Below are 24,324 nucleotides of genomic sequence, written 5' to 3' on the forward strand. Positions count from 1 at the left end.
CATCCCAGCACTTTGGGAGGCAGAGGCAAGAGGATTGCCTGAGCCCGCGGGTTCGAGACCTGCCCGGGCAACTTGGCGAGACCTCGTCTCTACAATCAATCAAAAATTAGCCGGGCATGGTTGCGCGCACCTGTAGTTCCAGCTATTTGGAAGGCTGAGGCGGAAGGATCGCCGGAGTCCAGCAGGTCGAGGCTTCAGTGGCCGGGAGCGGCCACTGCACTCCAGTCTGGGCGACAGTTGGAGTCTCAACTCCAACTCAAAAAAAAAAAAAAGAGATGGACAAAGACAGGGATGGACTGAAGAGAGACAGACAGAGATAGAGACAGAATGAGAGTGACAGAGACAGCCACAGACTGAGACAGAGGAAAAAGACAGAAATAGGCAGACACAGAGAGACGGGTCAAGATCAAAATCAACACAGAAACAGGCAGAGAGGGGCACAGAGAGACTCCGTTAAATGGAAAACTCAAGAGAGAGCCAAAGAGAATGAAAGAATCTTCCATGGAGAAGGCAGAGGCAGGGAAACAAAGCCAGGAGAGAGATTCCCAGGGAACCAGGGTGGGAAAAGCCACTATCCCCTGTGCCACCCGACCTGCCCACCAGGCACCCCTCACCAGTAGGGCGTCCCAATGAAAGAGAGGCGTCTAGCCAAAGTTGCCCCGATCTGGGCTGAGATGCCAAAGTCAGCTGCAGGCAGAGGGAGACATATAGTGACGTGGGGTCTCCTGTGCTCCCGGTCCCCCAGTCAGTCCCTCTGCTCAACCCCCAGTCACACGTACCCAGTTTGACCTCCCCGGCATCATTGATGAGGATGTTGGCCCCCTGGGTATGAGAGGGAGGTATTAGCGTCTACAGAGACCTCCGCCCCAAAGTTCAAACTACCCTGACTCCTGAGCCCCCCAGATGCCACACCCATCTCCTGGGCCCCACCCTCCGGTGGCACCCCTTCGTCCCCAGGCCACCTTTGATGTCTCGGTGTATCTTCTTCTGTGAGTGCAGATAGGCCAGTCCCTGAGGAGAAGGGAGGACGACGAGGGGGCTCTGAGTGCCTGGGGGCTGTTTGGGACCCTCTCCCCCCTGCCAAGCCCCTCGGGCTTCTCCTCACCTGGAGCACTTCCCGGCAGACATAGCTAATCTGGAGTTCTGACAGGGAGCCCGTCACTGCAAAGGTCACCCCGGCCAGGCCAGGCATTGGGTGGGGAGCCAGGAAGCCTGGACGGGGAGTCCTGCCCTCCCCCACACCAGCTGAGAGGGTGCCACAAGGGGAGGGGGAACAGGATGGGACCAGCGGGAGGGGGAGCTGGTGGGGTGGTCGGTAACAGAGAGGCGGCAATGCGGGGAAACTGAGGCAGGAGGGAGACAGACGGCCATTCAGTAGATACTTATGGTGTATCAACTGTGTGCCAGGCACTGTGTGCCAGGCACTGTGGCAGGCACTGGGGACGTGGCTGTGAACAAACGAGACAGGCATCCCTGCCCTGGTGGAGAGGACATTCCAGTGGGGGTGACAGGAAGTACGCAAGGACATTAAGGACAATATGTCGTGCGTCAGATGATGCCTGTGACGCACTACATTGTTATGCCCACCCTTCTCTAAATAGCTAGAAGAAAAACAAAGCAAGAAAGGAAACGTGTGGGAAGGGATATGACATTCTACACAAGGTGGTAGCAGTGGCTACTCGAAGGTGACGGAGGGTGAGATGTGAGGAGACCCCCTCGGGACAGGAACAACCAGTGCAGCGCCCGGGGGGTTGGAGAGTCCCTACGACCTGGGGGAGTCCCTGGTGGCTCTGAAAAGCAGCAAAGGGAGACCAGTAGGAGGTGAGGTGTCAGCCTGGGGGACCCTGGCGGAGTTTGGCCTTCTCTTCCGAGGGAAATGGGAGCCATGGGGGGCTCTGAACAGGGAGTGATGTGACGTGGCATAATGAGGAAAGGTGGAGAGACGCGGAGACAGGGGTGAAGAGAAAGCCAGAGAAACGGAGACAGAGCCAACGTGAGACAGAGACAGAGAAAGAGGTGGCCAGAGACCAAAATGTGGGAAGACAGACATACTTAGAAAAAGAGAGACACAGAAGGGTGGAGGGGGAGCAACAGGGAGACATGAGAGACAGAAAGTCAGGAGTCAGGTCTGACAGACTGGCTGTGTGATTCACTTCCTCTCTGTGGGTCTCAGTTTCCCCCTGAGGACTTTTTTTGGGAGAAAAACTTATTTATTGATGAATATGAAAATTCAGTAGGGAAGGACTGGGGCAAGTCTGTATAAGCCATAAGTCCCCCTGAGGACTTTTTAATGAAGTCCTTCCTTTCTAAATATTTGAGGCCTAGGGTTGGAGGGAGTCAGAATGGACAGCAGAAATTCAGATAGGTGATCAGAGTCCTCCCCACGCCCCCCACACTGCCTAAAACTCTAGGCAGACTGACGGAGAGAACCAGACATTCACTCACTCCTTTGATGAAAATCTGGGCACCAATGGGCCAGAAAATGCACAAATATGCAAACACACAAACAGACCTTGGCAAGAAAATGCAGACACTGGGACAAAGACGGGGTGGGGAAGGTAGACAGGATCATTGCCTGCAGAGAGACTGGGGCTGGACGGGCAGGGGCCTGCTTGGTCACCGTGGTGTCCCCAGCATCATCCAGGCCAGGCCAGGCCCAGGCCTAGAGGAAGGGGCTCACCGACTGAAATATGAACCAGAAATACAGTTCACGCAAGACACACACACAGAGTCGGAAGAAGTAGACGTGGGAAGTCCTTTCTCTAACCTTGGTAGACGTCCTGGAGTGAACCAGCCCCACAGAACTCCATGCAGATCCAGAGTTTTTGCAACCTACGATGGTTGGTTCAAGAGTTACAATAGTAATAGCAATAATACATTATCATTGATAGGAAAGCCCTGGGTTCACGGCTGGTCTTGTTCTAGTTCGTTAAGAACTTTAATACAATAGCTGTCACTCTATCTCAATTGCCCACGAGAGTAAAACTGCTTCGTTCCCATTTTACAGATGAGGAAGTTAAGGCTCAGAGAGGAAATGTGTATTCAGGGGCAACTCAACTTGAACCTAGGACTTTGGGCTCCAAACCCACGGCCCGCTTTCTGCTGTCCCTTGCTAACCTGGGAGACAGGGCAGAGATCTCACAGGTCATGGGGGTTTAGGGGAGACAGAGAGGCCCAGGGCACCATATCTGGGTAGAAGAGTCATCATTAGGGTGTCTGGAATATTAATTTGGGGGTCAGGGGATTTAGGTGCTCATAGGAAATGAGTGAAGTGAAACTGGGAGACCGCAAAGGCAGGATGATGTCAGATTAGTTTCAGGGCAGTTGATTTCAGCTTTGGTTACCATAAAGGAGTCAATTCGGGGCCCTTGATCAGATATATAAGTTCTGGATTGGGGACTAGATTAGGGGGTGCTTTGGTCAGAAAAGTGGGATTTTGACTGTTGATCAGGCGAGGGGTACCCAGTTAAAAATGGGTGCCTATGATCAGAGGCCAGGTTTGGGTGCCCCACTCAGAAATGGAAGTTCAGGATTCGAGATCAGTCAGGGGGTATCCCAGTCAGAAGTGGGGGATGTGGGTTAGGGGCCGAGCTGGGTGCCAGGGCAGAGCTGAGGTTCATCACCAGAGATAACTCCCGTGGTAGGCCACGATGTTGGCGTGCCGGCAAGTTTTCAACATGAGGATTTCCTTCTGAAGGGTGGAGACATCATCATCTATGAGGTGGGGCAGGAGAGGAAAAGCCGATTTCAGGAGGGAGCTGAGGGGGAGGTGGTCCCAGTGTCCCAGGAGGTGGGGCGGGGAGGTGGGGAAGGATCTCCTGTGTTCCCTCCTCACCAGGCTCCATCTTCACCATCTTCAATGCCACCAGGTCCCCCGACACCTTGTCTCGAGCCTGGTAAAGGGGAAGTTGGCAGTCAGGCAGGCTCCATTTGCCTGAGTCCCTCCTCAGCATTCCTGAGCCAAGGCCTAGGCCTGGGACACCCTTGCGCCCTGTTCCCTTCTTGGCCTCATCCCAAATGTCACTGGTTTGAGGGTGATGGGGACCGAGGGGCTTCCTCACCTTAAAAACTTCCCCATAGGTGCCGCCACCCAGCCGCTGCAGCAGGTCGTAGTGGTCCCGGGGGTCTCTATTAAAAATGTCCGGGTCTGCGAGGTCCATTCCTGGGGGCCGGAGCTGGGCCTGCGCCCAGGGGCCAGCAGGGCCTCAGGGCTCAAGTGCTGGCGCCTCCCTCCCTCCCCACAAGCCCTGCACCCGCCTTGCCTTCGCGGGCTGTGACCTTCCCCCTCCCCACTCCCGCTTCCTGCCCCAGCTTCTCTGCAGGGCTGTGCAACCAGCTCCACCCCCTTGTCCCCTGGGTGATGAGAGCCTGTGAGGCGCAGCTTGCTTTGGGACCCAGGGGATCACCCTCCACCCCTAAGACCCAGGCCTGGATGTAAATGTGATGCAAATGATTTTTTTTTTTTTTAGTAGGAGTCTCACTCTTTACCCAGGCTGGAGTACAGTGGCACGCTCATGGCCACCGCAGCCTCCACCTGCTGGGCTCAGGCAATCCTTCCGCCTCAGCCTTCCAAGTAGCTGGAATTACAGGTGTGCACCATCATGCCTGGCTAATTTTTTGATTTATTGTAAATCAACTTGGTCTTGCCAAGTTGCCCAGGCTGGTCTCCAACCCGTGGGCTCCTGCAATCCTCTTGCCTTGGCCTCCCAAAGTGCTGGGATTACAGGCGTGAGCCACTGTGCCCGGCCTGCAAATGATCTTAATTGTAACTTAGGGAGTGCCCCAGCACCCGCTCCCCTGTTCTGGGAGGTGACTAAAAACCGTAGTTGAACCTTTGCAGGGTGCTTGAATGTTTGGTAGGTCTACACAGATGGCTATGCAGAGTACATGCACGGAGCACATACATGCACTTATGTGATGTTATGTGAGGTCTCCTGCACAGCACGCAGTCGTGTAGGCGTGCACATGCCTGGATACTTGTGCATACACGTGCGGATCACCCAGAGCAGGTGTCTCCACATACATGACACATGCCTGTGCATTCACGCCTGCAGTGTACAAAAAGCCTGTGACTCATGGCTAGGCCGGCCTAGGTGGCTCAGTCTGTAAGGCCAGCACTTTGGGAGGCCGAGGCGAGTGGACTGCCTGAACCCGCGGGACCGAGACCCGCCCGGGCAACTTGGCGAGACCTCATCTCCACAATAAACCAAAATGAGCCGGGCGTGCTAGCGCGCGCCTGGAGCTCCAGCTACTGGGAAGGCTGAGGCGGAAGGATCGTCGGGGCCCAGCAGGTCGAGGCTGCGGTGGCCGGGAACGGCCACTGCGCTCCAGTCTGGGCGACCGAGTGACACTCCAAGACACAAAAAAAAGAAAAGAAAAAAAAGAAAGAAGAAGAAAAAAGAAAACTCGTAGCAGCAGACATGGGCCGCTCGCCCTCAGCTCCAGGATCGGAACCGAACGGAAGCTGGGCGCCATCCGGCAGGGTCCAGAAGCCCGTCACCTCTGCCCCTGCCCGGCAGAGCACAACAGCTTTGTGGGACTCCACTCTTGGAACTGGGATGGAGGGTGGGGCCCAGGGTCCGGGACCTGAAACTAGGGAGCTCAGCATCCTGCTTCACGGGCCCAGGCCTGAGGCAAGAGGGCTCTCAGAGAGCAAATCCCTCGGGACTGGCCCCCTGCCCAAAGGAGAGGCCACTACTTTGCGCATCCCCGCAGAGTTCTAAGGGTTCACTGCCGCGCGCAAAGTGACGCGCACGCACGCCGCTAGACCGTCGGTTATTTCCCGGACAGTTCGCGCACGCGCACGCGCACGCGCAAGCACGCCGCAGGCGCTGGACCTGGGTACCCGAGACCCGGGAAAAGCTCAGCCCCGCCTCCTCGCCCCTAGAGGCGCCTGCGCATGAGGGTAGACTAAGCTTTTTCTCACGCCGTTGGTCCGGTTCGGACGGAGGGAATGCGCACGCGCCAATTCGCCTGCTGGGAAAAGTCACGTGGCAGCCGGAAAGCGTGGCGGCTGCAAGAGCCTTTCCCTTCACCACCCCTGACCCCGGAGCTGTGGCAACAACAATGACGTATTTCCGTTTCCACTCTCTCTCTCTTCCTCTTCCGGTCCTCGAGGACGGCGTGCTGGTGTGGTATTCATCTCTAGCCCTAGTTGTGGAACGCGACCGTAGACATGGCTATGTTTGAGCAGATGAGAGCGAACGTGGGCAAGTTACTCAAGGGTATCGACAGGTCTGAACCCGGTCGGAAGAAGCGCGCTGGCCAAGCGGGGTGGAGGAGAGAATTTTCCGGAGACAGCAAGGGGCGGTCAGGGTCCTGGGCTTGCCCTGGGGTGGGGTTTCTCCTTTTTCTGGAGGTGAGGAGGGCATCCTGGAGGAGGAGATGTCTAAAAGTGCCTCTCAGTCTCTTCTCTGTCTTTCATGTCATTCATTGAACACAGCGTTCACTGAAGTGTGTCAGTGTCAGGCAATGCTGGAAGCAAGACGCGACCAAGGCAGCCGCAGGTCATGCTTTTGTGGACTGAGTTCCCATTCTAGAGAGGAGACAAAGTCGACCACAGACGGTGATCGCTGGCAGTGATTTGAGCTGAAATGGGAGAAGCTAGGCATCAAACCAAACAGGAGAGGATGGGGCTGGACCACGGTGGGAGACTGAGGAGAGGAGGAAGGGACGGGTAGCAGAGATGTTCAGGAGGCCGTGTATGCAGGTTGCAGTGACTGACTGGGTAAGAGTTTGGGAAGGCATGCTAGGCAAGACCCAGGGTCTGATGGAGTTTAGAGCTCAGGCGAGATGCCTGGGATCTGGACAGGTGTTTTTTTAAGAGGTTACAGAGGGGATTTACTACTTGGGTAGTCGGTGGCCAATGCCAGATTTAGAGGGGAAGGAAACCATAAAGTGACAGGCTTCAGCTTCTGTCTCTTCTCTGCTCACCCGTCTTGATTTTCCTCTAGGTACAATCCTGAAAACCTGGCCACCTTGGAGCGCTACGTGGAAACACAGGCCAAGGAGAATGCCTATGATCTGGAAGCCAACCTGGCTGTTTTGAAGCTGTGAGCATCTAGCCCTGTCACCCATGTGCTAGTAGTTAGCAGGATGCCACTCCCAACATGGGGAGAGGGAGCAACTGGGGATAGCCTGCAGGATGTGGCTTCTCTTGGTGTGCAAGACTAAGAAGCCAAGGAAGTTGGGGCTGGAGGGGTGGGGATGGTTTTTCAAAAATTAATTACAAATTGCATATACAGGATAATACATAAGGAAAAAATGTAGTTTAGCAAATTATTATTAATGAACTCCCATGTATGTAATCACCATCCGTGTTGCAAAAGTGTTGCCAGCTAGCACCACAAGCCCTGTGGTTATCTACTCTGTGACACTCCCCCTTCCCTGCCACCATAACCTCATTTTACCATGCACACACACACACACACACACACACACACACACACACACACACACACACACACACGCATCTGGATCAGCTTGTTAGGGTCTGTCTGCTTTGAACTTGACACAATGTAATCATAGAGCATGAGCTCTTTTGCACCCAGCATCTTCCACTCGGCACTGTGTGTGAAGTCCATTTTTGGTTAAGATCTGCTTCTCTGTTGATGGACATTGGGTTCTTCCACTCGGATGCTTCATGCCACATTACCAGTTGTGTAGTAATGCTCATGTTTGTGGGGTGGTTTAGGTTGTTATCTATGGTAACATCACCATCTGCTAGCTACTGTGCTACAGGCTGTGTATGTATTAACTCACCTAGTTGTTATAACACCCTTGTGATGTACATATGGACGTTACCCTCTTGCAAGGGAGAAGCTTAGGCATGGAGAACTTAAAATATGCAGTCCAAGGTCACTCTGCAGGGAAGTTTATGTTTTTATTTATTTTTCGTTTTTTGTTTTTTGAGCTGGAGTCTCACTCTGTCACCCAGACTGAAGTACAGTGGCACGTTCCTGGCCACCCCAGCCTTGACCTGCTGGGCTCAGGAGATCCTTCCGCCTCAGTCTTCCAAGTAGGTGGAACTACAGGCACATGCCACCATGCTTGGCTAATTTTTTTATTTATTATAGAGACGAGGTCTCACTAAGTTGCCCAGGCTGGTCTTGAACCTGTGGGCTCAGTCAGTCCTTGCGCCTCAGCCTTCCAAAGTGCTGAGATTACAGGCTTGAGTCACTGTGCCCGGCTTGCAGGGAAGGTTAAACTGAGGTGGTCTGGCTCCAGAGCTTTCACCACTATTTCAAACTGCTGCTTCTGTACTTGTTTGTGAGTCACTTAAGAGTGTCTCCCCTGGCCTGGTGCGGTGGCTCACACCTATAATCTCAGCACTTTGGGAGGCAGAGGTGAGAGGATTGCCTGAGCCCAAGGGTTCGAGACCACCTGGGCAACTTGGCGAGACCTCATCTCTACAATAAATAAAAAAAATTAGCCGGGCATAGTGGTGCTCACCTGTAGTAGTTCTAGCTACTTGGAAGGCTGAAGTGGAAGGATCACCTAAGCCCAGCAGGTCGAGGCTGTGGTGGCCATGAGGGTGCCACTGCACGCCAGCATGGGCTACAGAATGAGATGCTGTGAGGATTAACTATCCCTGTTTACAGAGCAGAAAAACACGGCTCAGGGAGGTTAAGGTTGCACAACCAGAAAGTGTTGGGATTGAAGCCCAGGCATGTCCAACTCCCAAGGTCTAGACTAAAGCCCTGGGCAGCCTGGCTGGTGCCTGGGGAGGGTTGGGGACCTTGAGGTGCCACTGTTGACATGTCTCTTGTTCCTCTTCTCAGGTACCAGTTCAACCCAGCCTTCTTTCAGACCACGGTCACTGCCCAGATCCTGCTGAAGGCCCTCACCAACCTGCCCCACACTGACTTTACCCTGTGCAAGTGCATGATTGACCAGGCACATGTATCCTTCCAGATCCGGGATGTAGGGTGTGGGGACAGGAGTCGGAGGTAGATGAATTCATACGAAATGGTCTGTAAGTTCATTCACAAACACCAGGAGCCTGCTCTGGGTTTGGCCTGGTGCTGGGCAGGGATAGGACACTAGGACAGGCCAGGGCCCTCCATTCACAATGCTGTCACAACCCAGTGAGGAGACAGACAGGTTCCCCATTAGTAGTAGTCTGGGGTGGGCCAGGGCTGGAGTTAAAGGGGCCACAGGAGTCATCTGAGCTTGCCTGGAGGTTAGGGAAAGCTTCCTGGAGGAGGGAACACTTAAAAAATTAGAAGTGAGTGGTGTTTAGTGAATGTTGAGTGAAAATCAGTGATCTCTCTCTCTCCTTCTTGACCTGCTTTTCTGTGACTGCTCCATTGCTTGTCCAGGTGATCCTCCAACTTACTTTCTTTTTTTTTTTTTTTTTTTGAGTTGGAGGCTCACTCTGTCGCCCAGACTGGAGTGCAGTGGCATGCTCCTGGCCACCGCAGCCTTGACCTGCTGGGCTCCAGCAATCCTTCCACCTCAGTCTTCCAAGTAATTGGAACTACAGGTGTGTGCTACCATGCCCGGCTAATTTTTTGATTTATTGTAGAGATGAGGTCTCGCCACGTTGCCCAGGCGGGTCTTGAACCCACAGGCTCAGGCAATCCACTCACCTCAGCCTCCCAAAGCGTAGGATTACAGGCTGAGCCACCGAGCCCGGCTGATCCTCCAACTTTCATGTAATCACCTGACAAGCTCAGCAGAGTCCTCCTGTGCTTGACAAGGCAGGTGGCTGGGCCTTTGTGGCCATGGCTGCCGTACCTGCCTGCTTGCTGGTGGTAGTGCTCAGTGGCAGGTGACTCACTGAACCCGCTCTGCCTGGTGTGTTCGTGGGAGGTCCTGCCTTCTGAGAGAGATTCTGTACCTCCCCCAGGAGTGTTCTGGTGGCTTTTAAAAAAACAGACCTGTAATCCCAACACTTTGAGAGGTGGAGGTAAGAGGATTACCTGAACTTGGGTTTGAGACCACCCTGAGCAACATGACAAGACCTCGTCTCCACAATAAATCAAAAAATGAGCCGGGCGTGGTAGCACGCGCCTGTGGTTCCAGTTACTTGGAAGGCTGAGGCAGAAGGATCGTCTTGAGTCCAGCAGGTTGAGGCTGCGGTGGCTGGGAGTGGCCACTGCACTCCAGTCTGGGCGACAGAGTGAGACTCCTGTTCAAAAAAAAAAAAAATTTAAATATAGGTGTGTGTTCATGCACATGTAGACTCCCCCTACCCAAGTGGTGGGAGATGTCCATGTCCTTGTCAGTTCCATAAGTGTTGACTTGGTCACAGTGTGAGGAGGCGCCTCTGCTTATTTCCTCACCGCCGTCATTGGACCCTTAGATCAGTTCTCATCTTTTGCTATTACAAGTAGCATTGTGAGCTGGGCTCGGTGGCTCAGCCTGTAATCCTGTGCCTTTGGGAGGCTGAGGTGAGTGGGTTGCCTGAGCCCGCGGGTTCGAGACCCGCCTGGGCAGTGAGACCTCATCTCTACAATAAATCAAAAAAAAATCAGCTGGGTGTGGTAGCGCATGCCTGTAATTCCGGCTACTTGGAAGGCTGAGGCGGAAGGATCACCGGAGCCCGGCTGGTCAAGGCTGCGGTGGCCAGGAGCAGCCACTGCACTCCAGTCTGGGCGACAGAGTGAGACTCCAACTCAAAAAAAAAAAACAAGTGGCATTGTGGCTGGGTGCGACCTGTAATCCCAGCACTTTGGGAGGCTGAGGTGAGTGGATTGCCTGAACCTGTGGGTTCGAGACCAGCCCGGGCAACTTGGTGAGACCTCGTCTCTACAATAAATCAAGAATTAGCCAGGTGTGGTAGCGTGTGCCGGTAGTCCGGCTGCTTGGAGGGCTGAGGTGGAAGGCGTGCTGGATCCCAGCAGGTTGGTGCTGTTGTGCCCGTGAGTGTGCCACTGCACTCCAGCCTAGGTGACGGAGTGAGACTCCAACTCAAAAAAAAAAAAAAAACAGGTAGCATTGCAGCACAATGTCTGTAGACGTAGGGTAGCTTTGTTTTTCCGTTTTTCGAAGTTGAACCTTCAGGGGAAGAGGACTTGAATGAGGTGGGTGGGAAGGGGTGATCTGGTGCCCAGACCCAGCCTTTCCTGGCTCCGATACCATTTTCCCTTAATTCTTCCTCCTAGCAAGAAGAGCGGCCGATCCGACAGATTTTGTACCTTGGGGATCTGTTGGAGACCTGCCACTTCCAGGCCTTCTGGGTAACTTTCCTTGGTCTGGGGAAAGGGTGGATGGCTGGGCCGTGTGGCGCAGAACACGCAGAGGAACGATCGTGCACACTTATTGGGCCCCGTACTCAGTGCTCTGCGTGTGTGAGCTCATGGAGTCCTTGTCCTCACAGAGTTGGGACCTGCAGATCAACCCGTACCCACAGAGCTGAGGCTGATCCATCCTCCCACTGGGCCCTCCTCAGCCTCTGAATGCGCTTGTCCTTTCTTGCTCTTAACTAGAGCCTGGTCCTCCGTTCCTGCCGCCTCCAAGTTCCTTCTTGTTCCTCCCTGCTCCATTCAGAAGGCCCCGGTCTTGAAGGCCACATATCAACACTTCCTTCGCCACTCTGTGGGTGTTAGCCCCTTGGTTGGCTGCTCCTCGCTTTTAGAACAATTGAGCTCCTTCCCACTGCCATTCTTTATTCTTCCTGTCCTAATTCATAGATGTTTCAAAAGGCACATAGATGGCCGGGTGAGGTGGGTCATGCCTGTGATCTCAGCTCTTTGGGAGGCGGCAGGATCACTTGAGCCTAGGAGTTGGAGAGTAGGCTGGGTAACATAGCAAGACCCCATCTCTACAAAAGATTTTTAAAAACTAGATGGGTGTGGCGGTGCATGCTTATGGACCCAGCTACTTGGGAGGCTGAGACAAGAGGATCACTTGAGACCAGGGGGTCGAGGCTGCAGTCAACCAGTATAGTGCCATGGCACTCCAGTCTGGGTGGCAGACCCTATCTCAAAAAAAAAAAAAAAAAAAAAAAAAGAAATACGAAAGGTAACAAACCAACAGAAAAGTATATGCAGCAAAATAAGAAATTACTTGTTTCTGGTTCTCTCTCAGGAAGTAATCATTTAAAAATGTCTTCCCCCAAAAAAACAAAGTTGGGCGTGGTGAAGCATATCTGTAGTCTCAGCTACTCAGGAGGCTGAGGCAGAAGGATCACCTAAGCCCAGCAAGTCAGGGCTGCAGTGACCTTGATTGTGTCACTGGATTCCAGCCTTGGTGACAATGAGATCCCACCTTAAAAATAATACTTTTCTTTTTAGCCGGGCTCGATGGCTCAGCCTGCAATCCCGCACCTTTGGTAGGCTGAGGTGAGTGGATTGCCTGAGCCTGCGGGTTCGAGACCCACCTGGGCAACTTGGCGAGACCTCATCTCTACAATAAATCAAAAACTAGCTGGGCGTGGTAGTACATGCCTGTAGTTCCAGCTGTTTGGAAGGCTGAGGAGGAAGGATCGCCATAGCCCAGCAGGTCAAGGTTGCGGTGGCCGGAAGCGGCTACTGCACTCCAGCCTGGGCGACAGAGTGAGACTCCAACTCAAAAAAAAAAAAATAATAATAATAATACTTTTTTTTTTTTTTAACGCTGCATAGATGACCCTTTGACTACCTGGACCCTGATTCCTTGATCTCTCATCTAACTATCTTGTGCTCCAGCCTGACCTCAGCTCCTATCTCTTGGTCATAACCTGGACCAGTTCCCTGAACATTGGACTCCTCAGGGTTTTTTGTTTTGTTTTGAGTTGGAGTCTCACTGTCACCCACGGTGGAGCACAGTGGCATGCTCATGGCCACCACAATCTCGACCTGCTGGGCTCAGGTGATCCTTCTGCCTCAACCTTCCAAGTAGCTGGAACTACAGGCATGCACCGTCACACCCAGCTCATTTTTTAACTTACTGTGGAGATGAGGCAAAGTTGCCCAGGCTGGTTTTGAACGCCTTCAACTTAGGCCATCCTTTTGCCTCGGCCTCCCAAAGTGTTGGGATTACAGGCGTGAGCCACAGCACCTGGTATTCTAGAGTTTTAAAAAGAGAACACTAAGGGCTAGGTGCAGTGACTCATGCCTATAGCAGTTTGAAAGGCTGGGTGAGAGGATTGCCTGAGCCCAGGGGTTTGAGACCAGCCTGGGCAACTTGACGAGATCTCATCTCTACAATAAATCAAGAAAAAGCTGTGCTCGGTGGCGAGACCTCATCCCTATAATAAATTAAAAAATCAGTTGGGCATGGTAGCACGTGCCTGTGATTCTGGCTACTTGGAAGGCTGGGGCGGAAGGATCGCCGGAGCCTAGCAGGTCGAGGCTGCAGTGGTCGGGAGCGGCCATGCGCTCCAGTCTGGGCGACAGAGTGAGACTCCAACTCAAAAAGAAAAAAAAAAACTATCCGGGTGTGGTGCCACGTGCCTGTAGTTCCAGCTACTTGGAAGGCTGAGATGGAAGGATTGCCTGAGCCCAGCAAGTCGAGGCTGTCGTGGCCATGAGCATGCCACTGCACTCTAGCCTGGGCAACAGAGTGAAACTGTTTAAAAACAAGACATTGATGCTCGGCTCCTGCCCTCACAGTCTGATGTAATTGGTCTTGGCGTAGCCTAGATTTAGGGATTTTAGAAAGTTACCCTAGATAATTCTGATGTCTGGCCAAGGTTGGGAGCCTCAGCCTTGAACTTGCCCTCTGTGGTAACTGCTTCCCCTCCTTCCTGTGGATTTTCAACATCTCTGGCACTTCCTCCTTGCTCAACTCGTTCCTTGAGGTGGCCAACCTGACATTCCTGGGCCCGGTTAGTACTCCGGTTCTCTTGACACGCCTCAGGTTCCATGTCCTGCTCTGTCATGTGTCGTGTGCACCTCCCCCTCCACAGCTGTATTTTATGGCCTTTCTTTCCTCCCCACCTCTTGGATGTGTCTTCACCTCTCTCCCCTTCTCGCTTCCACTTATGATCAGGCTTCTTGTCTTGGGAGAAAATAAAAGACATCGCATATGTTCCCAGACCCTGCATCCTGTGTGCAGGTGACAGTGGAGTCTGTTTTGGTGGGTGAATTGTCAAAGGTCACCCTCCGCTGGAGCACTTAAGTCCCTTCCCTCTTGCCCACCCGTGATGGCACACCTGTCATTCTCCCGTTTTCCTGTAATGTCAAACTTGACCTTCCTGGGTTGTTTTTGTCACCATAGAAACGTGTCTGACATGTGGTACAAAAGAGAATTGTCCCTTGACCTCCACATTCCGCACCAGCTCTGCCCCTTTCCTCTTTTCCTAGTCCCCTTTGCAGCCACGCTCGTGGGCAGAGGGACCGACTGGTTCAGTTTGCCCAGGTTCTTTCCCGATTTTTATTTATTTGTTTATTTATTTATTTAAGTTAGTCTCACTCTTGTTGCCCAACTGGAGTGCAGTGCCACGCTCATGGCCACTGCAGCCTCAACCTGCTGGGCTCAGGAGATCCTTCCGCCTCAGCCTTCCGAGTAGCGGGAACTACAGACGCATGCCACCATGCCCAGCTAGTTGTTGTGATTTATTGTAGAGATGAGGTCTCACCAAGTTGCCCAGACTGGTCTTGAACCCCTGTCCTCAGGCAATCCACTCACCTCAGCCTCCCAAAGTGCTGGGATTATAGGCTGAGGCACCATGCTCTGCCCTTTCCTGATTTGAAGGCTGAAAGTCTCACCTCCCAGGAAATCTGTCTTGGGCAGTCAGGATTGTTGGGCCCCTCCTTGTGGGGCAGGTGGCCTGTGCTGTGTCCCATTCTACCCTACTCACTCAACCCCCTCCATTTAGGCCCTTCTGGCTTTTGTGACCCCCTCCCCCCCAGCACACATTCCATGAGCTGCTCTTGTGAACCTCAGCAGTGACCGCCATGTTGCGGGGTCCCATGGGCAGTTCTCGGGCCTCATCTAGCAGCTACCTCTGATGCGGGCAGTTGCGCCCTGGTCCTTGCTTGACTTCCAGGACAGCTGTTCCCCTGGTTTTTCTCCCATGTTACTGGCTCTTCCTTTTCGGTGTCCTTGTAGGTTCCTCATTTCACTCCTGTTGTAGGGAGCCCTTGCTGAGAAGGTGATATTTGAGCAGAAACCTGAAGGAAGTGAGGGAGCTAGCTATGAGGGAGGAGATTTCAGACATTGGAACAGCCAATGCAAAGGCCCTAAGGTGGGCAGGGGCCTGGTGGGTTTGAGGGGCAACAGTGGCTGGAGCAGGGGAAGTAAATGGGGAGTGGGTGGAGGTGACACAGGTGACAGACATATCCTTTGGGATCTTGTGGCCATGGTAAGGTTGGTTTTTTATTTGAGTGAGACAGAAGCAAGGGCAGGTGGCTGGGTGCCTTTAGCTAGTCTATGTCTGTCTGTCCTCGGGGCTGTGGTTTCTGCTTGCCAGGTTCAAACCCCAGCTGCAGGATTTGGGGCAAATCACTTAGCTGCCTTGGTCTTGTCATCTCTACATTGAGTGCGACAGCAGTAACTGACATCATTGGGTCGCACACAGAATGGTTGGTTAGCGGGGGAGGGGGGTCAGTGCACAGAAGCTAGCTGCCGTTTTTGTTCACGTTACTCATGTTGACATGGTTGATAGTCATGTTAACACTGGGAATGAACATTCCCTTGACAGCAAGCCTTGGATGAAAACATGGACCTCTTGGAAGGGATAACTGGCTTTGAAGACTCTGTCCGAAAATGTAAGTCCCCCTTTGATCCTGTGCTCCCCAAGGGGTGGGGGAAGGGTAGCAGTGAGGTCCCGGCAGCAGCCCCTCACTGTCCTTGTCTTTGACCTCCAGTTATCTGCCATGTCGTGGGCATTACCTACCAGCACATTGACCGCTGGTTGCTGGCAGAGATGCTCGGGGATCTGACAGGTAAGGCCCTCTGGGTTCTTGTGTACACCTGGGTGGGGGGGAGGGGTGGTTAGGGGCAGTGGGCCTCCCCAGCTCCTCCGATGGACTCATCTGGGTCTCACCAGGTTGCTGTTGAAGGCCCAACCCCAGGGGAAATAAGAACCTGGTATAAGATGTTCCCTTGGCATGAATTGAATGCCTACTACGGCGGGGTGCTCTTCTGGACCCTGGGCACACAGCAGTGAACAGAACCAAATGGTTCCAATTTGTTTTCATGAAGCTAGCAAAACAGATGCGATGTATGTGTCCAGTGGCTGTCTGCTATGACAGAAAGCAAGACAGCTCGTCAGGTGGTGTTTTAGCTGTCACTCAGTGGAGTGAGGTGGGGTGCAGCCCGAGGGCAGGACTCATGGAGGATCCTAGAGCAGGGACCTATCTGTCGCATTCTTGGAGCACCCAGGGTGCATGTGCCTAGGGCAGAGAGTGAAGGTGGGAGGGAAACTCTGGGTCCTGGCACAGGAAGACTCCGAGCAGAGCAGATTGATTTTTTTCAAAGATTCCTCCAAAACTAAAAGATAAATGTAGACCAAATGTGGTTCATGCCTGTAATCCGAGAACTTTGGGAGGCAGAAGCAAGAGGATTGCTTGAGTCCAGGGGTATATAATGAGACCTCGTCTCTACAAAAAATAAAATAAAAAATAGCTGGGCGTGGTAGCACACGTCTGTAGTTCCAGCTACAGGCTTAGCTGGAAGGATCACCTGAGCCCAGGAGGTCGAGACTGTGATGAGCAGTGACCATGCCACTGCCCTCCAGCCTGGGTGGCAGAGTGAGACGCTGACTCAAAAAAATTAGTGAGTAATTAAATAAAATGAGTGAAGACCAAAGCCCTGTAATGATGAGAATGAGAAAGCTGCCAGGCCCCCCCGGCTGTGGGTCTGAGAATGACGTGTGGAAGGGCGGGGCCTGCCCCGGGGAGACCTGGCCCGCTTCTGCTGCTGCCCGCGCAGGAGTTGCCAGTGGGGCAGGGGCAGGGTCCTTGCCTGGAGAGCCACGTTCCCTTGCCTCCAGGCCCTGAGCCGTGGGACTGGGCTGACCCCTGTGGCTCGTGTCGCCTGCAGACAGCCAGCTGAAAGTGTGGATGAGCAAGTACGGCTGGAGTGCCGACGAGTCGGGGCAGATCTTCGTCTGCAGCCAGGAGGAGAGCATCAAGCCCAAGAACATCGTGGAGAAGATTGACTTTGACAGTGAGTGCTGGCCGAGGTCTCGGGCTGTGGGCCTCTCAGCGGGGGCCCCGAGGACCTGGCTAGATCTGTTCTTGTTCAGGGCTGGGAAGTTGGCATCTGCCAGACTCCGCTGACCCTGTCTCGGGACCTGCTTAAGGAGGAAGGTGGGGAGCTGATGTTCCTCTCTGGAGCTTCCAGGCCCTATGTCCTGTCCTGTCCCTGTGTGCGCGCCGTGACTTCCCTGGAGGGCTTTGCAGGGTGTCTTCACGCCCTTGCTGCTCTTGGGGTCCGCCTTGTTGACCCTCCTTTGTCCGTGGGGCTCCCGGGCCTATGTGCAGGCTCTGGAGCCAAGTTAACTGGGTGGGAGTCCTGATGCTCTACCTTGGGGGTTTGCGCTCTCTGTGCCTCTGTTTCCTCGTCAGAAAAATGGGGATAGGCTGGGCGTGGTAACTCATGCCTGTAATCCCAGCACTTTGGGAGGCTGAGGTGCAAGAATTGCCTGAGACCAGCCTGGGCAACTTGGCGAGACTTCATCTCTACAGTAAATTAAAAAAATTAGCTAGGCGTGGTGGTGCACACCTGTAGTTCAAGCTACCTGGAAGGCTGAGGTGGAAGGATCACCTGAGTTGAGCAGGTCGAGGCTGCAGTGGCCATGAGCATGCCACTGCACTCCAGCCTGGGCGACAGAGTGAGACTCCAACTCAAAAAGACAATGGGGATGACAGCAACCATAGGTACGATAAACACTGTAGATCCTCACACGTCCGTCACTTGATCCTCACATCAACTGTAAGGCAGGTGCCTTATTGTAAGTTACTAAATAACAATACCAACCTCGTGGAATTCTGGGCGTGAAGTGAGGCAATCCATGTGTAACACTCAGCAGAAAGCCAGCCCCACCATTCATTAAGTGATAATTGTTATCATCACCATAGACATAGTTAGTTGATGGATCCAATGACTGTGCAACTGAGAGCCAAGTGGTTTTCCTGTTAGCATGTGCCCTTGCCATTTTCACTGAGCAAGTGTCCTGGAGGGAAGGAGAGCCTGGGACAGGGGCAGGCTGCTCCCTCACACTCTGGGTCCTTCCCCACCCTCTTGAGTGTGACTGTGGTGTTCTAAAGATGTATCGGGGCTGGGCTCGGTGGCTCAGCATGTAATTCCCTCGCTTTGGGAGGCCGAAGTGAGTGAATTGCCTGAGCCCACACGTTCGAGACCCGCCTGGGCAACTTGGCGACACCTCATCTCTACAGTAAATCAAAAAAATTTAAAAAATTAGCCGGGTGCAGTAGCATGTGCCTGTAGTTCCAGTTACTCAGAAGGCTGAACCAGAAGGCTCGCCAGAGCCCAGCAAATCAAGGCTGCGGTGGCCGGGAGCATGCCACTGCACTCCAGTCTGGGCGACGGAGTGAGACTCCAACTCAAAAAAAAGAAAAAAGATGTATGGGTACAGCTTGACTTCTCCATACAAATCAGCTAATTGGATATTTAATTGAGGACTAAGATTACATAGGTGGCCATCTGCATTTGTGAACTGTGAAATCTCACCTCTAGGTGAGGTGTGCCCACTGTGTCAGGGTTTTTTGTGAGAACTCAGGCAAAAGTTTCTGTAGTGAGGTGCTACAAGGCTTGCACTTTGCATATCTTCCAAATATTACACAGTAGTAGTATTGTTACAGTAATCATTGTAAACAATCCTTGCTACTTTAAGTTACCTCACATGGGTATTTCATTAAGTCCTCTAATCCTATCAGATAGATGATGGCCTAAAGTTGGGGAAAGTGATGCACTGAGATGTTAAGTAACTTGCCCAAGGTTACTCAGCTGTCAACTGGCAGAGCTGGGGTTTGTACTCAGGCCTTCTTGAGTCTATGTTTTTGTATTTTTTCTGAATCCCATGAGAGATTAACCCTTTGCACTCAGAGACATCTTGCAGATCACCTACTAGCAACTTGACTGCACTTTTTTGTGAAATAGTGAAGGACGAATCACACTTTAATATGAAATAGTATAGCGGTGGAGCCAATTATTTTATTGTAATGATATTTGACTTATAATGGAATTTTGGACACTGAGGAACCTATTTATGGCAAAATGAAAATTTTGTATCTTTTTTCTTTTTTTTTGAGTTGCAATCTCACTCTGTTGCCCAGGCTGGAGTGCAATGGCACGCTTACAGCCACTGCAGTCTCTACCTGCTGGGCTCAGGCCATCCTTCCACCTAAGCCTTCCAAGTAGCTGGAACGATAGGCACACATCACCAAGCCTGGCTAATTTTTTTCTTTTCTTTTGAGTTGAAGTCTCACTCTCACCCTGGCTGGAGTGCAGCAGGGGCACACTCACAGCCACTGCAGCCTCAACTTGCTGGGCTCAGGCGATCCTTCTGCCTCAAACTTCCAAGTAACTGGAACTACAGGTGTGTACCACCACACCCAGCTAATTTTCTGATTTATTGTAGAGATGAGGTCTTGCCAATTTGCTCGGACTGGTCTCGAACCTGGACTCAGGCAGTCCTCTTGCCTCTGCCTCCCAAAGTGCAGGGATTATAGGCATGAACCACCGTGCCTGGCTTGTATGTTATATTTTTCTAATGTGTGAAATAGTCACCAACATGAATTGCAGGTTCATCGATATATGTTGTGCAGTAGTAATTTGTTTGATGTCTTCCACCTGGTGTTTTTCTATTCGAGCAGACAATGTAGTCTCATTTTCTTCCTCCCACATTAATAATATGTAATGTATTGTCCAGTCTGTTGTTCAAAGATGTGGAAGGATGCACTTGTGATTCCTAAAAACCACTTCTCAACTGATTGAGCATATCTTCTTAGTATATGTTCCATCTCTTTATTTGCTTTTTTTGTATAACTTGAGTGGAAAACTTCAAGGAAACTCACATTTTTGAAAAATTTTCATTAGCATAAATTTGTCCTGTATAATCACCAGCAAACTCTTTTTTTTTTTTTTTGAGTTGGAGTCTCACTCTGTCACCCATACTGGAGTGCAGCGGCCGCTCCCAGTCACCGCAGCCTTGACCTGCTGGGCTCCCGCGATCCTTCCACCTCAGCCTTCCAAGTAGCTGGAACTACAGGCGTGCGCTACCACGCCCAGCTCATTTTTGACTTATTGTAGAGATGAGGTCTCGTCAACCAGCAAGACTTTATGTGCCCTGAGAGTGGACATCAGAGTGGTTTGCTAGATTTGCATGTCATTGAATGCAAAGGGTTAAATCGCTGTTGTATTTTTTTGTTTTTTTCTTTTCTTTTCTTTTTTTTTGAGTTGGAGTCTCACTGTCGCCCAGACTGGAGTGCAGTGGCTGCTCCCGGCCACCACAGCCTCGACCTGCTGGAATCCGGCGATCCTTCCGCCTCGCGCCTTCCAAGTAGCCGGAATTACAGGCATGCGCTACCACGCCCGGCTAATTTTTTTGATTTTATTGTAGAGATGAGGTCTCGCCTGCTCGGGCGGGTCTCCAACCTGCGGGCTCAGGCAATTCACTCACCTCAGCCTCCCAAAGGCACGGGATTACAGGCTGAGCCTCCAAGCCCGGCTTAAATCTGTTTTTTTGTAGGACTTCCTGTGTGATCCAACCTGGTCTGGAACTCCTGGGCTCTAGCTGTCCTCCCACCTCAGCCTCCCAAAGTGCTGGGATTACAGGCTTAAGCCACCATGCCCGACCCCCTGTTTTCTTTAATTGTTATACCAGATTGCGTTTGTGGTGGTAACCTGGGCCTAGAAAGGGTTTGTGATCCGCCCCCTACCGAATTGTGGGTGCTGTTGTATGTGGCTGGAGGTTCATCATTCACTCTTCCCACCTTGACCCTGGTCTCCTCTCTCTCAACAGGTGTGTCCAGCATCATGGCCTCCTCCCAGTAACTAGAGACTTCTAATAAAGATTGTTGACTTAGCCCTGCTGTCTCTGCCTGTCTTTGGCCCCTCGCCCACCAGAGGGAGCCCGGAGCAGGCCTCCGTCCCCCAGTACTGGAGCCTCTGTTCTGGCTGGCCCCCACCGTTTCCGCCTCCCTTCTCCACTTTGGCTTCCTCCTTGCCCTGCCCCACCTTCCTGACCTTTGAGGGTGGGGGAGGGCAGCTTTGAGTCAGCAGGGAGGGGGAGGGTGTGAATGGAATGTCGGCACCCAGCCCTGCGGTGGAACCTGGCTTTCTCTTGGAGGAGTGGAGAGGAAGGTTCCCTCCATCTGAAATCCTGGTTCCTTTGCTCTGTGTCCCTGGTCCAGTGACTCTGCCTCTCTGATCCTCAGTGGGAAGGGGCGAAGAAGGCACCCTTCTGAAAGCTGAGGCTTCCGGCTCTTGCCAACAGGTCTTAGATCAGGGCTTGGCCTGTTGCAGTTAGAAAATGTGAGCCCTGTTCACTTCAGACCCAGAAAGGTTTGTCACCAAGATTGTCAATTAGGCCTCAGTACTCCTCTGTTTGGAGGGACTTCAGGAGAAAATTGGGGTCTGTTTCCTCTCCAAGTGTCAAAACTGGGCAGTGGCTGTCCCTTCAGCCAGGCTGTCTTCCCCAAGTCCCAGCCTCTTCCCATCTTTGTGTGTTACCAGCCAGGTGTCCCCACTCAGGTCGCTTGATCCTTAGCTGGGTTGGTTTTGGGTCCCATTTTGCATGAGGTCTTTTAGGCACTGGGTGTGGTGACCTTGGGCCGTTGTTTTCACCTCTGGGACTTTTGTCTGCAGGGGGAGGGAGTGGGGGCAGGTGCCTGCCTCCAGGGAAAATGGAGGAACTTCAGTGCAATGTTTATTTCTTCCAGTAGCCTGGCCACCGCCCCTTAGCGCCTGGTTGTGTGCCATTCGCATGACCCTTGCCTGTGGAGAAGGCAGCCTCCTGGTACAGCTTGCCTGCACTCACACGCAGCTTTTCTCTGAGGGCGCTGACTGGGGGAGCCAGGAGGAGCAGACACCCTTTGCCTTGGGGCCCAGACCTGAACCGGAGCCAGACCCCAGGGATGGATAGGGATGGATAGAGTTAAAGCGTGCTTCTGCAGCTCACCAGGAGCCTACTCTGGGGACAGAAGGGAGGACTGGGTTGCTGCCACGACCCACAGGCTGATGCCATTTAGCAAAAGGCACCCCTGCTGGGGGGGGGACAACTCCCAGTCACCCACTCAACAGGTGCCCTTGTGTAAGACACAACCTGTGCAACTGGCCATGGCTGCTCTGTAGGAGAGGAGGACATGACCTTCAAAGCTGCATCTTGTCTGCTGGCTTGCTTTTACTTTGAGCAGTCATGAGGGCTGGCTCTGAAGAAAGACTTGGAGTTCAATGCCAGGCCTGTGGCCTGTGGGCAAGTTAGTTCACTCTTCTGATCCGGTTTTAGAGTGGGGAGAGTGGTAATTGTACTCGCTACTGAATGCCTGCAAAGGGTTTAGAACTCGGAAGAGATGCATTGTAAGAGATGCAACCTGTTGCTGTCTCCAGAGTCCATCCTGGTGGTTTCCTGTTCTGCTCACTGGGTTCAGGGTGCTGTTCCAGCTGCTTCCGTGGATACCTAGACATTCCAGGATCTGTTCAGGTTCCCACCCTGCGAGGATGCACCCTCTAGCCCTAAGTAGCTTTAACTATGGGTTACAGCATTTGATAACTTCTGACTGAAGTCTCGAGGATTCCCAGGAGTGACAGTACAGAAATGGCCAACCTAAACCTGCTGCTGGGATCACTGGCCGTCCTTCACTGAGAGCCGCTTAGGGCCCCTTCCTGCCCCTTCAAGTCCTGCCCTCCTGCCCTTGGACCCCCATAGGCACCTCAGCTGCTATTACTGCCCTGCCAGTGGATGGCTGCCAGGATGTGGCCTCAAGGTTGGCAATTAAACGGAGCCTTCTAATTTAAACCTCAGTGGCTGGGGCCATCGATTCCATCTCTGGGCCCTTGGTCTGGGACATTTCTCTGTCGTTTCTCAGTCGGCAGCAGGCAGGGAGGGGCAGGTGGCCCATTACCTGAGGAGCCTTTCCCTCGGGCCTGGGCTTGTCCTCCAAGTCAGGCGGGAGGGGGCTGTCCTGCCCCACCCTGCCCAGCTTTGGAAACAGCCAATGGGCCTGGGAGTCTTTGGCCTGGTCCCGGCATACCCTGGGAAAGCAGGCTGCTGCCTGGGCCTCATTCCCTTCCTCTGCTTGCTGCTAGATCCCTCTCCCTGCCTTTGGGAGAGACAGAGAAGGATCCTTGCAGCTCCCATACCCGGAGCAGCTATGTTTTCTAACCCCCACCCTCCAGTGGCAGGCTGTGACAGAATCTGTTTCCCACAGTCAGCCAGTGCCTGCTCTAGTCTAACTCAAATCCTTGCCTTTCCTGACAACCCTGGGCTCCATCAAGCTTATCACATTTCCCTGTTGCTCGGGACCAAAACCTAAAGCCCGCTTGACTGTCCCAAAGTCAAAGTCATGATAGCAAGCCCTGCCAGCTCCACTCTCTTCCTGATACTCCTTTCTCCTACGCCCTCTCCCCAAGCAGAAACATTGTCGCCGCCCCTCCCTGGGCTCCCTGGGCTCAGCCTTCTACTGCCTGTTCCCCTCCTCCAGCCAGCGGGACCCTGTGAACAGTAGAGTCAGATCACAGAGCTCCCCTGCTTAAAATCCTTTTTTTTTTTGAGTTGGAGTCTCACTTTGTCGCCCAGACTGAAGTGCAGTGGCACGCTCATGGCCACCCCAGTGTCGATATGCTGTGCTCAGGCGATCCTTCTGCCTCAGCCTTCCAAGTAGCTGGAATCACAGGCATGTGCCCCCAGCTAATTTTTTGATTTATTGTAGAGATGAGGTTTCACCATGTTGCCCAGGCTGGTCTTGAAGCCCTGCGCTCAAGCATTCCTCTCGCCTCTGTCTCCCAAAGTGCTGGGATTACAGGCAGGCATGAGCCACCGCGCCCAGCTGCCCAGCTAAATCCTACCTCAAGCACTCAGCTAAATCCTACCTCAAGCACCCAGCTAAATCCTACCTCAACTTTTGTTGCATTTAGAACACAATTCAAATTCCTCATCATGGTTTTGGATTTTTTTTTTTTTTTTTTTTTGAGTTGGAGTCTCACTCTGTCACCCAGACTGGAGTGCAGTGGCTGCTCCCGGCCACCGCAGCCTCGACCTGCTGGGCTCCAGCGATCCTTCCGCCTCAGCCTTCCGAGTAGCCGGAATTACAGGCATGCGCTACCACGCCCGGCTAATTTTTTGATTTTATTGTAGAGATGAGGTCTCGCCTGCCCAGGTGGGTCTTGAACCTGTGGGCTCGGGCAATCCACTCACCTCAGCCTCCCAAAGGCACAGGATTACAGGCTGAGCGACCAAGCCCGGCGATTTTTTTTTTTTTGAATTGG

General features: G+C 52.8%; 2 protein-coding genes across 8 annotated transcripts in view; one reads left to right on the top strand and one right to left on the bottom strand.

Moving 5' to 3' along the window:
- Positions 1-4,454, bottom strand: part of MAP4K1 (mitogen-activated protein kinase kinase kinase kinase 1) — a 22,629-nt gene extending 18,175 nt beyond the window's left edge. The window contains exons 1-8 of the mRNA XM_008074035.2: positions 4,062-4,454; positions 3,836-3,893; positions 3,624-3,714; positions 2,768-2,832; positions 1,106-1,161; positions 966-1,011; positions 780-824; positions 615-687 (exon numbers count right to left, since the gene is read on the bottom strand). Of these exons, the coding sequence (XP_008072226.1) occupies positions 615-687; positions 780-824; positions 966-1,011; positions 1,106-1,161; positions 2,768-2,832; positions 3,624-3,714; positions 3,836-3,893; positions 4,062-4,160 (533 nt within the window). The 5' untranslated portion in view covers positions 4,161-4,454. The remainder of the gene's footprint in view (positions 1-614; positions 688-779; positions 825-965; positions 1,012-1,105; positions 1,162-2,767; positions 2,833-3,623; positions 3,715-3,835; positions 3,894-4,061) is intronic.
- Positions 4,455-5,978: 1,524 nt separating this feature from the next.
- EIF3K (eukaryotic translation initiation factor 3 subunit K) overlaps positions 5,979-24,324 on the top strand; it is a 25,259-nt gene continuing 6,913 nt past the window's right edge. Inside the window, exons 1-8 of one of the 7 annotated variants that reach the window (XM_021706987.1) lie at positions 5,979-6,234; positions 6,954-7,052; positions 8,781-8,901; positions 11,109-11,183; positions 15,572-15,638; positions 15,738-15,815; positions 16,915-17,040; positions 20,861-20,914. In XM_021706987.1, the coding sequence (XP_021562662.1) occupies positions 6,176-6,234; positions 6,954-7,052; positions 8,781-8,901; positions 11,109-11,183; positions 15,572-15,638; positions 15,738-15,815; positions 16,915-17,040; positions 20,861-20,892 (657 nt within the window). In that variant the 5' untranslated portion in view covers positions 5,979-6,175 and the 3' untranslated portion in view covers positions 20,893-20,914. Of the gene's footprint in view, positions 6,235-6,953; positions 7,053-8,780; positions 8,902-11,108; positions 11,184-15,571; positions 15,639-15,737; positions 15,816-16,914; positions 17,231-20,860; positions 20,926-24,324 lie in introns of those variants that run through there. The other 6 variants (XM_008074031.2, XM_021706991.1, XM_021706992.1 and 3 more) reach the window with 6 other exon arrangements.

This window comes from Carlito syrichta, unplaced genomic scaffold (assembly GCF_000164805.1).
Source record: "Carlito syrichta isolate Samal-C Ts95f unplaced genomic scaffold, Tarsius_syrichta-2.0.1 Scaffold316280, whole genome shotgun sequence".
NCBI classification, from domain to species: domain Eukaryota; kingdom Metazoa; phylum Chordata; class Mammalia; order Primates; family Tarsiidae; genus Carlito; species Carlito syrichta.